Raw genomic sequence first — 12,474 nt, 5'->3', positions numbered from 1 at the left:
GACATGGTGGAGAGAAAATGAGTTTCTCTTCTCTCCACTTCTCTCAATCCAAACATAGTCTAACTTAAAAAGATATCAAATCTTACTAAGGGTCGTTGGGCCCATATAGATTATCAAATTAGCAATCCAACATCACATGCTTCTATATTTCACGGAAAAACTCAGATTCAACAAAAAAAAAAAAATTTAAAAAGAAAAAATCTTTTTGAACTTGATTGTAGGTGTTGAAATGGATGGCTACCGAAATCCCGAGTTTAAAACTACAATTCAATGGGGAGGTCGACAATATTTTAATTATTGATGACCTCGCCAATAATTAAAAAAAAAAATTTGTTGACTTCGATAAGTCGAGTTGAGCTGAGCCTAACTTGGTTTTAAATCTCGTTTGAAACCAAGACGTCTCATCTGATATGTCTTGATATCGTCCACCAATAAGACAGATAGACAAGTCAAAGGTATTGGATGAGACGATTAATTTTTCTCACTGTTGAATGAGATGACTCAAACGTATCGGAAAACTCGTCCAACACAATCAAAATGAGTTTTAAAACCATGGAACCTAGTCTATCTACCAACCCACCCAGGTTTCATAGCTATCTAAGTTAGAAGAACAGTAAGGATACAAGTGGCACTCGGGCCCACCAGTGGTGTTTGATCATGCAGGTTGCATGATAGTCATTTTCTTTGTGGTTGTGATCTTAATAATTTATTTATTTTTAATTGTCAACCTCGACGTTGTAAAACCCATCCGATTTCGTTTTTTCGAATTTTTTTAACGAAAATACATAGAAAGATCAACTTAAAACTTGACATAAAGACTTGTGTAGATGATTTCAAACCAAAAGATCCTTGATCGATTTTCATCCAAAAAGGAAATAAAACAATGAAAAATCCCTAATTTTTTACATACAACTTCAAAATCCTTAAAAATGGCTTCTTTATCCTTCTTAAATCCTTTTCATCGGAATGGAGTGTCCAAAACTCAATCAAGATGTTGAAAATCTTTTTTTTTTTTTTGACAAAAATGGTGAACTTGAATATTAGGGAAATTTCAACATTTCAATTGTGAGAAATGTCTAAAGTGGGGTTCAGAGACTATTTTGAAAAGAAGGATTTACGAAATGGACTATTTTAATAACCCGTAAAAGTCAAGGACTAAATTAAAAAAAGAGTTAGCGCCATGGACTATTAAGTAATTTTTCCTACTAATAACGTCTTTCAACTCATTAGGGAACTCTCTAATCTCTAAAAATAATTAATTTAGGGATGAAAGGATATTTAATATTAAAAAAAAGGGGGGATAAGTTGTACTTGAACCCATGACCACTAAGTTGAGGTTGCGTTATCTAAACCAAGGAGATATGGGTCTAGACCCATGACAGGACATTTGTTTTAGTTAGATATCAAAAACAGGAAGCCTTCTATTTGAAAAATCCAAAAAACAACCTTCTTTAATTCAGCAATCTATGAACTTCCTAATTTTATCTCCTATCTTATAAGTTCAAGAGCTACTTATAGCACAATAAGATGTATGTCAAAATCTTTATTAGTATCATATGAATTAGAGTGCTCTAAGAAAATATTGGTGTGGCAATAATTCTTTTAATTTTTTTTTAGCAAATCTTCTTTGTACCATCCCTAGTGTAGATCAATGTGAGAAGCAATGATAGTGCAGCATAAAAAAAATGCAAATAAAAAATAAAGAGAACATAACACAGAATTAACGTGGTTCGACAAGATTGCCCAAGGGTGATGATAAGATCCTTTCACTATCTTGATGAAACTCAGGTTTACCATCTCTCAATCTCACTTTCTCAGAAAATTGAAAATATTTATCAAAAAGAAAACCTGAAACGAGTTTGCTATGAATGTATAAATCATACAAAGATGAAATCAGTCCTAAAAAGGTTAGGAAATTAAGTTTTAAAATTGAAAATATGTCCTTCTTTGTGTATAGTCCATTATTCCAATACAAACTTACCTCCAACAAAATACAAGGGATAAACACAGCACCTAACTATGGAGAACAATATGAGAATGGAAAATTTTATTGACACGCCAAACAACATTTTTAAGAGCACCTCTAAAAATTAAAAAATTATTTTGGGCGCTTCATGTTACAGTAAAAAATTTAAAGTTTTGGTGTGATAACTTCCTTATGAGAATACATTCCATGAAATATTTCTACCCTTTGTGCACACAATTCTTTCTCAACACCCCTTGTATTTTCAGAGTGATCGATGGCATATACCTTGACCATGAAATGTTAGTAGGTCCTAAACCTTCAAATTAGTCATTTTTACATCATTTTTTCATCTTTCATATTTCTTTTGTGTGATTAGACGAAAATTTTAGGGTATGTATGATTGCAAATGAAAACGAGTGAACAAATTGCCTTTTCTAGAAAAATAATTTTTCCAGTGTACGATAGAAAGTTTTCTGAGAAAATTTATTCCAATCTCAAGTCCTAGGAAAATGATTTTCCCATCTTATGATCTTATCCTTTCACATTTTTTTAGGTGCGAATAAGAAAATTTATTTTTTTCAAGAAATTTATTTTCAGATGACTATTTTATTATCGTTTCCATTGAAAAAACTTTCTTTGCAATAAGGGAGAGAAATTATATTGCCAAATCAACTTTTACTTATAACACACCAAGCGCCAAATCAACTTTATTTTTAATGTTGCACCCCACTTCATATTTTTATTCTCCATTTATAAGATATAAATTGAATATTAATTGCTTTATTCTCTTTTTCTTGTTCTTATTTATTAGAATTTCTTTATTCTTTGGAGAGTTTGTCACAAATAAACTTCTCCACTCTTAAAGTTTTATTTTTCTAAGTTTGTTAAGAAACTGAAAATCCCTATTGAGAAAGATCTATCTGGTGTACCTTTAATTTTATTTAATGTTATTACATTAATTAATAAATTAGAACTAAAATTCGATCTGACAATAAAATTTTGGTTGATCTAGACACACCACTGCATTCTGATTAATATTAGAGATACCTTCATGTGTTCTTAAACTAATGATATATGCCCCCTTTGATCTAGGTGGCTCCTAATAGACTACTTTAAAGACCTAAATGCCCTTATCTTCGTGTTCCAGTTTGAAACCCTTTTTTATTTTCTTCCGAAAATAAGTATTCTTAGGGAGTGTTTTTTTACCCATTTTGATCAACCTTCAACCTCAAGAAAAGATGAGATTTTTGGAGGAGATAATGGTTGAATTATTAGGTAAATCATCCTACAAACATTTAGTAGAGTAAGATATGCTTTTCGAAAAATAGATGATGATAGAATGAAGGTTTTTTTAAAAGATATTAAGATGAGTTGAAAAACGATGGGTTGAAAACTAGGATGAGTAGATTAGTATTTTCCTATTAAGATTTAAGTGCTTGATAATGATGGATTCTTGGAAGAAAAATCAACGGATTTTTAGGTGAACATCTTGACGATTATAAATTTTTTGGGAGAATAAGAATTTCATCTAGAACATGAATACAAGAGTATTTAAATCCATAGAAGAGCTTGAGGACAATAGATTTTTATAATCAAGGGTTCTTTTGGTAACAGCTTGACAATTACAATTTTTCTTTTTCTAATGGTTAGAATTCTAGGTCGAGGTCATTTACATTTATCTTTTAAAAAGCACGTAAGTCAAGGGGCATGTCATGAGTTTGAAAACGTGGGGAGTGTATTCCTAATATTAATATTAATTAAAATATGGGAACACGTTTTAAACACCCTAAAAATTTTCTTAATGAAAGTGACTTTGTGATTTAAAAAGGAGAAGATAACGCTTGGAATCTTCGATGGGCCAAACTTTCTCTGGTTCAGTGGGCCCAAAGAGTAACCACGTGGCATATGGGATGCAGAAGAGTGCTGATATGCTGACTAGAAAGTCCTTCACTGCAAATCCACATAAAAAATGTTCCAGTGTGTATCCCGAGGAAACAGATCTATAGTTCATTGTTCTGCCACGTCAGACGAGTATTATCCGAGTGAAGACTTCCTAGTTCGGAAATTCTTATTCGATGCAGAAATAGTTCTAAAACCCTAGAGTCCTGAAGCCGTTGGTGAAGGTTGCAGAGAGAGAGAGAGAGAGAGGACCCACTCCATTGTTTCATCGATGAAGCCATCTTCAAGAGAACAGAACGATATGGGTTCTTCTTCACAAAGGTAAATTTTCTATTTCTTTACAAGAATCAGCAGCAGAAGCAGAAGCAAAGAGGCTTTTGATCGAAACTAACGAAATGGGTATTTCAGATTCATCTTCTCCGAAAGGATTAATTGATGGGGTTTCGATTTCTCCACAAGTAGAAACAACACCAATAACAAGAAAGAGCCCCAGAGTTCACGAAAAATTGAATTATATTGGGTTCAGTGATGTGGGTTCTTCGAAATCAAATCCATTAATAACTGGGTTTTCGATTTCTACACAAGAAGTATCATCTTCAACTACAAATCCTCGAAAAAAAGTGGTAGAAGAGAAACTTGAAATCCGTAGACCTGAAAAGCAGAAAAGGGTTACTATTGGTGTTTCGAAACAACAATTCAAGGACCGGCATGCAACAGTCGATGGTCGAAGTCGTCGTATTCGTTTGCCCGCTACTTGTGCCGGGTTGATTTTCGAATTAACGAAGGAATTGGGGCACAAATCGGACGGGCAGACAATCGAGTGGTTGTTGAAGCAGGCAGAGCCCGCCGTAGTTTCGGTTATTGGAACTAATACCATTCCCAATGCGACCAGCTCGACGAAACAAGTGGAGGGTACTGAAGGTTTAGGATTTGGAGAGATCCCAAAAAATGAAGATGAGAGTATATGTGAAGAGATGAAGACAGAATCTTACGATTCAGATGGTTTCAAGTGTTGGAAGAATCTCGAATTGAATCAGATATGGGCATTATATGATGATTTGGATGGTATGCCTCGTTCGTACGCTCGGATACAAAAACTATTTCCTTCAGAACTAAAGGTGGATGTGACATTGCTTGAACCTTACCCTGTAATTGAAGAAGAAATGCAATGGGTGGGGGACAAGAATTTGCCCATGGTTTGTGGAACATTTAGATCAGCTACATCGACAATGGTAAAAGACTTATCGGTTTTTTCCCACCAAGTTTTTTGTGAACCAGGGATAACTTTAATAAGGCCCTTCTATAAAATCTTTCCTCAAAAGGGTGAGATTTGGGCTATTTTTAAAGATTGGGACATTAATTGGACCTTTTCGGATTTGAAGAGCCATACCCAATTTAAGATAGTAGAGATTGTGTCCGATTTCATTGAAGTAGATGGCATTGTTGCTGTTGTTGGTTTAGTTAGAGTAGAGGGGTTTAAAGATGTTTTCCAGAGAGAGATGCTAGAGGAATTTGCATCATCTCAACAAATTTCAGGGAAAGAGTTGCTACGATTCTCTCATCGTGTGCCAGCTTCGAAAATGACAGTAAAGGAAATGGATGATGTTCTCTATGGATTGTGGAAGCTTGATTCTACTGCTATACCTCATCTTGTTTAATTTGTATGCAAGTAAGTACATGGTGTTGATTTGCTCGAGTTAAATGCATACATACGAAGTACTAAGCTATTTTACTTGGTTCAAAGATGATACATTGTACTCTACTTTGTTGGTTATTTTCTTTTTTGTTTCAGACAGTTAGTCGTAGTTGGTGGTAATTATAGGAAAGTGGAAATCTTGTCAAGTGTAATGGAAAATAACTAATCTTATGTGCAGGGCATTTTTAATTTTTTAAACCTTTTGTTCTGTTTGGTTTCTAGGAGAGTTGTGGGTTTTTATTATGGTATCTCAGTCGAAAATTGTTTATTATACTGGGGAAGTTATGCTTTTAACCTAACCTATAATGCTTTGATGACATTACTATGGATCAAAGTAGATGATTTTTCTTTATTTAGAAAATTTTCTTCATGATTTTTCTTTCATAATTGAAGAGATTCATTGATGAGAAGAAACAAACAAATCAAGGTATACTCGGACAATAACAACAAGAAACATTCTATAATCTGAAGGCATGTTTTTTGAAGGTGACTTGAGCACTTGAAATTACAATATCAAGGTCTCCCATTTAAACGTAGTCATAAAAAAAGGTCCTTTTAAGCTCGTCACGAAGCTTATACCAAAGATACATGGTTACTTTGATATTCATAATTGTAGCACAGACCCTTCCCACTCCTCTTAAGGCTCTAGGATTCCTTCAATTAGTGTTAAGAGTGTCGGTCAATTCCTTCAAAGTGAAATTATTTTTTGCTGAGTCTTTGAGGATTTTCAACTTAGTTTGAGCTTCAGATGTCCCTTTATATTTTCCTAAGCTCCACATGTTTCTCTGAACAATATTGAAGTCTGCAATCTTCTAGTTTTGTTCTCTGATCTGTTAAAGTATATGGTGTGCAATTATATTAATATAAAGACGAAGCCCTATCCATATAATAGAAACACGGGAAGGCTAATGAAATGTCTGCTCAAGGAAGAAAGTTTATCAAAGCTGGTGCATTGGTGGGCCGCATGTATGCCTTTAATTTCCCGCAACCCAATCTATGTGATTCTTTGCACCATGATATAGTCCTAGGCTTTCAACTTGTAACTCCTGATTTTGATCTATTATGCACATCACTTTGAACTGCTTTATTTTTGCACCATCAACTTGTTTCTGTTGAAGTTGGAAGCACTGTATTGCAAGTAATTTAATATAGAAACATTGTTGGATACTGTTTTTTTAGCACAATTACTATTATCTGCCATCGTCACATATCAGGGTTTTTTTTATTTATTTAGTGAATGTGTCAATGAGCACCTATGAGGCATGTGGCCCGATTATATAGTTTTAAAAAAAAAAAATGATATTTTTATAATATTTTTGATACTAACCAACGTGATTTTAGGGACCTGTGATTACAATTTTCTTCGTTTTTTACTAAAATGACCCTGATTGAGGTGAGGGTATTTTTGGAATCCAAAATTTGGTATCAAACCACTTTTAATACTCCTCTCATTATAATAGTAAAGAGATGACACTATCCTCTTGTATTCTTTGAACAGAGTTATTGATCTCTCTAGAATAATTGATGAAGATGATCGATCAAAAAAAAAAAAAATTTTGATGAAGATGTAAATACTATTTGATTGTAACTGTTGTTTTTGTAGTTAAGGTCAGGTAGGGATCCATCCATCCCCAATCTTACTTTCCAAAACCAGAACTATGCCAACTAACCCATAACCCAACTTCTAAATGTATAAGAAGAAAAATTACATTTTTTTGCTGAAGAGAATGCTCAAGTTCTCAGCCATCCTCTTAACAGCAGGAACCTAATATGAGAAACATAGAAGATCCATGCTTGAAATTTGCTGATACAATTTGAATCCCTGATGGTCATGCCTTCGATGAATGAGTTTAGAATCATCTCCGCTGGTTAAGTTGATCTCTCTGCCATTTGGTACTCACGGGAAAAAACTTCCAATAGCTGTAAATTTCCCAATTTTCCCCTTCACGGCACATTACCTAGTGTGAGAACATCTTTTTTCGAACTGAGGTGTCAGGGCCACCCTGAGGATGGCCCCAAAAAGGGGATTTGAATTCAAGACCTTTGCTTCCGCTTGGTCTTTGACCATCTCACCAACCCTTATGTGAGAACATTGCCGGCTCTTTTACATTTGTAGTATCTCACCACCTCCAAGTCTATGTTTTACAGTGAAGGCTCTAAACATGGATTTAGATTTGTTGGTGGTGAGGTACTACAAATGTAAAAGACGAGATGTTGTTTGGTATTATTATTTTAATTTATTTTAACCTCGAGGGGGTGACTCAATGGAAATTTCGAATCCAATAAACGGTGAGAGTCCATAGATTGTGTGTTTGATACCCAGGATGCGAGGGCGTTCCCTCACTTACCCCGGTGTGTGTGTTGTGCGGGCATTGCACGTGCTAAGGGAGGGCCCCATATGCTTTTGTTCCGGTCCTAACTTATCCGATCCCCTTAGTCGGACGTAAGTCCAAACGTCCCCATTATAAATAAAAAATAAAAAAATCATTTACTAAGCACGGGCATCCTCTTTGGGATTAGGGGGTTAAAGAGGAAAATAATAAAATTGAAGGGATATTATTAAAAATCTCTGGGATTAATCTACTTTGGGATTAAAGGAGTAAAAAAACGAAAGATCGTAATATTAGAAGTGTATTATTGAAAATATGGTAAATAAAAAAATATGATAAAATTGGAAGGATATTATTGAAAAAGGAAAGGAAAAGAAAGACAATAAAGTTGAATGGATGAAGAGGACATATATGAACCCACACCAAGTTGGATGGGATTTTCCCCAGTAAAACAATAGCAAAGTGGGATCGATTGTTGTATTTTATTATATAGATATGTATATAAGTGAAATCTTACCGACCTTCACGCCAACTCCACCCTTAGGCAATTTAGGTCGTTGCTTAGGTCCCTATATGAGAGAAGGCCCCGATCTCCCCCAAAACGAGAAAACAGACCTTGATTAAATATAAATTACTCAATTTTTATTTATATTAATGTATTAAATTTCAAAAAGGCCTTATTAAGAGTTTTCTCCCTAGGCCTCAACTCATATCAAGCCCACCTTACCTTTCATCTATGTCTTATCTTTCCCCTTTTAAAACGAGAAAAAAAAGGTTTGAACACCCTTCATTGTTAAGAAGACAGTGCCTGGTCACTTAAGTCCGATCGGATTGATTGGTTATGAGATTTTTACCCAATATCTTACAACAACACGGAATCCTTCAACTACGACTAATTATTTTGATTGATGCTATTGGACTACATAACTTATTGTTTTTATCCCACAATTAATGCCAATTTGAAGGGGAGGAGGATCGGTTTGTTTTGATCTCAACAAGTTTCTTTGGCTTGGGAGCATATGCTTAATTGATAACGTGAACACAAAAAAAATCACAAACCCACGCAAAACAATAAGACATAGCAATATGGGTTTGCTCCCTCTGATTGTGAGTTCGAAATTGAGTAATTACAAACTCTTCTAATTCCCGTGATTAAAATGGAACATGTGGTTGTAGGCCCCTAGGTATTTCAATAATTTGTTGATGAGGTTTTTCATAAATCCATTGACTAAATTCCAAGGTTATGGAGAGCCAATCCGTTATTTTTTCACTGGTCGTGCTTGGTATGGTGCAAATCGTTTGCAAATGCAAATAATTTTTTGAAATCAATTTCATGGATGCTTGGTCACACAACGCAAATCAAATGATTTGCATTGTGAAAACTTTACATGGATCATTTAAATACTTAAGAAATTTCAGCAAATCATTTGCGGCACAAAAGTATCATAGATCATTTGCAAAATTATTTGATTCCTATTTCCAACCTATGTTTATCAACATTATTAAAATACTTCTTACCAAAGAAATTAATCAAATTAAAAAAAAAAAAATACCCTCATCTACATAATATACATAAAGTGATGCAAATGTCCCTTACCAAAGATACCTTAAATTTCATATTGAAATTACAAAGATACCCGTCATCAAAGAAAATTTTAAAGGATAAAAATAGTGCTCGGTACTTGCTACAATAACACAAAAATATATTTCATCAAAGATACCAGTAATTGCATATGAAAATTGTAAAAACACCTCTAACCAATGTTATTACCAAAATAACCCTTGTCATGGAGATATTTTTGTAAATTTATATGCATGTTACTGTAACAAGAAGTGAAGGTATCTTTGTAATTTGAGGAATTTTTGTTATAATTGATATTTTGTAATTTCAATATCCAATTTAACATATCTTTGATAAAGATTTTTTTGTAGATTTATATGTTATTTAATATAACAAGTATTGATCGTATTTTTTTAATTTGAATAATGTCTTAGATGAGGTTTGCAGGCATCAAAATTTAATGAGACCTTGCAACACTCTAAATTATCGAAAAATCTTTAAGATCAGGTTTGGGCCTATACAACTAAATTAGGGCCCATTGATTTAGACAGGCCTCATATGGTTTGGGTTTGGGCTTTCGCAGATAAATCACATGATCTAAGTAAGGTCAAGTGATCCACATATTAAGTATTGGGCCCTATACCCAAATAAATGAGTTTGGCCCAACAACAATTTATAAAATCCTTAAATTAGATTTGGATGACTTTAGTCTTTAAATAAACCAATCAAAGTTCTTTAAGTTGGGGCATAATTGGGAAGCTAAATGATCATTAGATCTATAAATACCAAAGTCTCCCTCAATTGGACAAGATCGAGATCACTCTCTCTCAAAAGATAGAAGATCTCGCTCTAGAAAAGAAGAAGCTCTCAAACCCTTCACCAGAGACGAAGCAAAGTTCTTCAAGAGATTCAGACTCCAATTAAAGAGAAGATCAAGCCTAAAACTCTTCCTCAGAAGTTCAAAAATCATTCATAGCTGATAAAATGCAAAGTTTTGTGAGAGAAAAATCTATAATAAGTCCTTACAAAATATCAGGCATAAACAAAGTCATCGTCAAAGCACCTTCTTAACCAATCACACACGAAGCCAGAAGAGAAAAATGCGACGCACACATCACCATCTTTGCTTTTGTATTTGATTGTTAATCAAGGGAAACCAATTGAAATTTATACTCTCATTTTTATCAAATAAATAAAATCATTTGTGGTCTTGTTTCACGTACCTCGAGGTAGATCTGTGAAATTTATTATCAATAAGTTCGTATTTGCTAAAATTATTTGCATGTTTATTTTAAGAAATCACTGCAAAAATATTGCATTGCAAATATCAACTAAACACAAAAATGGTTTCACAAGAGATTTTTCAGTTACCAAGCTATTGCAAATTTTTCATCAAAACATTTGTAAATGCATATATCTCAAGAGCCTATTCATATTAATAAGAATCAAAGTTAGGGTGCTTTCCTTGTGCCATAACCAAAATCCTTGATCCAAGATTTGTTGGAGATGTGTCTTTCGCAATCCACGTGTTTAACAAATGAAGAGCGCAAACCCCAAATCGTAAATCCCTTTAGTTCTAGACTCACCTTGTCTCTCCTCTCTAATTGGATTGGTTCAGGTTCTTGTGACTGATAAAGATCATTATATTCAGAACTCTATCAATGTTTGTGCGTCTTTCATTATCTTTCTATTATGGGGTGTCGATCATCTTTTCTAGATGGAGATAGAGGGCTTAGAGTTCATCTCTTAGTAAGATTCCTATCCATCAAGATTTCCTATTAAACTTAAAAGAATAGTTACTAATTCCAACGATATTGGGAATTCCTTTCAATATTGACATCTTTAATATTAGAATTCTTCTATAAGTAAATACTAAAATTGCGAGGTTAATAGGTCACACGAATTTGGTTCTAACATTCTCCCACTTGGGCCATAAGACCTATTGTGTTAAAGTGAATTTTTCTTTTACAAAACAATTTTGAAAAAGACTAAATTTAGGATTTTATAAACAAAAATATTTTACGCATGATCACGAATTTTAAAAACTTATCAATGTTCCTAATATTCAATTAGATTCTATAATGTCATATTTCGATTAAATATTAATATTAGTCATAGCGGTTGTATGTCATCTATTCCATACTTCCTTTCATATATCATACCATCAATACCCTTTCTAATATAGTCTTTAATTGGGTCCCTATCATTTGTCTTGTCAAAACATTTCCTATGTTACTTAAATCCAAAATATAATATACATAATATAAATGAAAATGTGAAATAAGGAGAAACAAACTTTATTTAGTACTAATTATTGTCAATTACATAATCATTTCAAAACAATCTATTCCAAATACATATAAGATTTCCCCAAAAAACTCATCCTAAGAACATGTTCTTTATAAGCCTTTGGTGATAATCCCTTTGTCAATAGATCAACTATCATTTAAGTGGTTATAATGTTCTCTTCTGATACTAGCTATTTATGAACTATTTTTCTAATCACCAAGTATTTAACTTTCATGTGTTTCGTACCATTCAAGTATTTTTCATTCTTAAAAAATGATACAACTGTGGTATTATCATAATACATCTTCAACGGTCTGGCATAGAATCGACAACCCCAAGTCCTGAGGTAAAATTTTGTAATCATAAATTATGACTCGTGCCTTCAAAGAATGCTACGAATTCAGTCTCTATAGTGGATAAAACAGTAATACTCTGATTTACACTCCTCTAAGAGATAGCTCTACCTACTAGTAGAAAAATAAAACTTGATATAGACTTTCTACTATCAAAGCATCCGACAAAATTTGAATATAAGTATTTGATCTTCTGTAAGTGATCATATATATAGTCCTTCATCCTTTGTAAATACCTCATAACCTTCTTTGTAGCTTTCCAATGATCTAATCCTGGGTTACTCTGATAGCTACTTAACATTTAAATTGCAAAATTGATATCCAATCTAGTACATGTCTGAGCGTACGTCGAATTCCCAATAACTGAAGCGTATGGAATA

At 33.4% G+C, this 12,474-nt stretch overlaps 1 protein-coding gene across 1 annotated transcript; it reads left to right on the top strand.

Moving 5' to 3' along the window:
- The first annotated feature begins 4,037 nt into the window (after positions 1-4,037).
- On the top strand, positions 4,038-5,832 carry LOC147398385 (uncharacterized). Its single transcript, XM_086447573.1, has one exon. It carries the CDS (start codon positions 4,261-4,263, stop codon positions 5,521-5,523), a length of 1,263 nt encoding a protein of 420 aa, XP_086303699.1. The 5' UTR covers positions 4,038-4,260; the 3' UTR covers positions 5,524-5,832.
- Positions 5,833-12,474: the final 6,642 nt, after the last annotated feature.

This window comes from Akebia trifoliata, chromosome 7 (genome assembly GCF_017979445.1).
Source record: "Akebia trifoliata isolate Shusen 1 chromosome 7, ASM1797944v1, whole genome shotgun sequence".
NCBI classification, from domain to species: Eukaryota; Viridiplantae; Streptophyta; class Magnoliopsida; order Ranunculales; family Lardizabalaceae; genus Akebia; species Akebia trifoliata.
This window is presented reverse-complemented; position numbering and strand designations above follow the sequence as displayed.

What these genes read in the sequence shown, in the direction of transcription:
- LOC147398385 (XM_086447573.1), top strand. Translation starts at nt 4,261, where the DNA reads ATGGGTATTTCAGATTCATCTTCTCCGAAAGGATTAATTGATGGGGTT.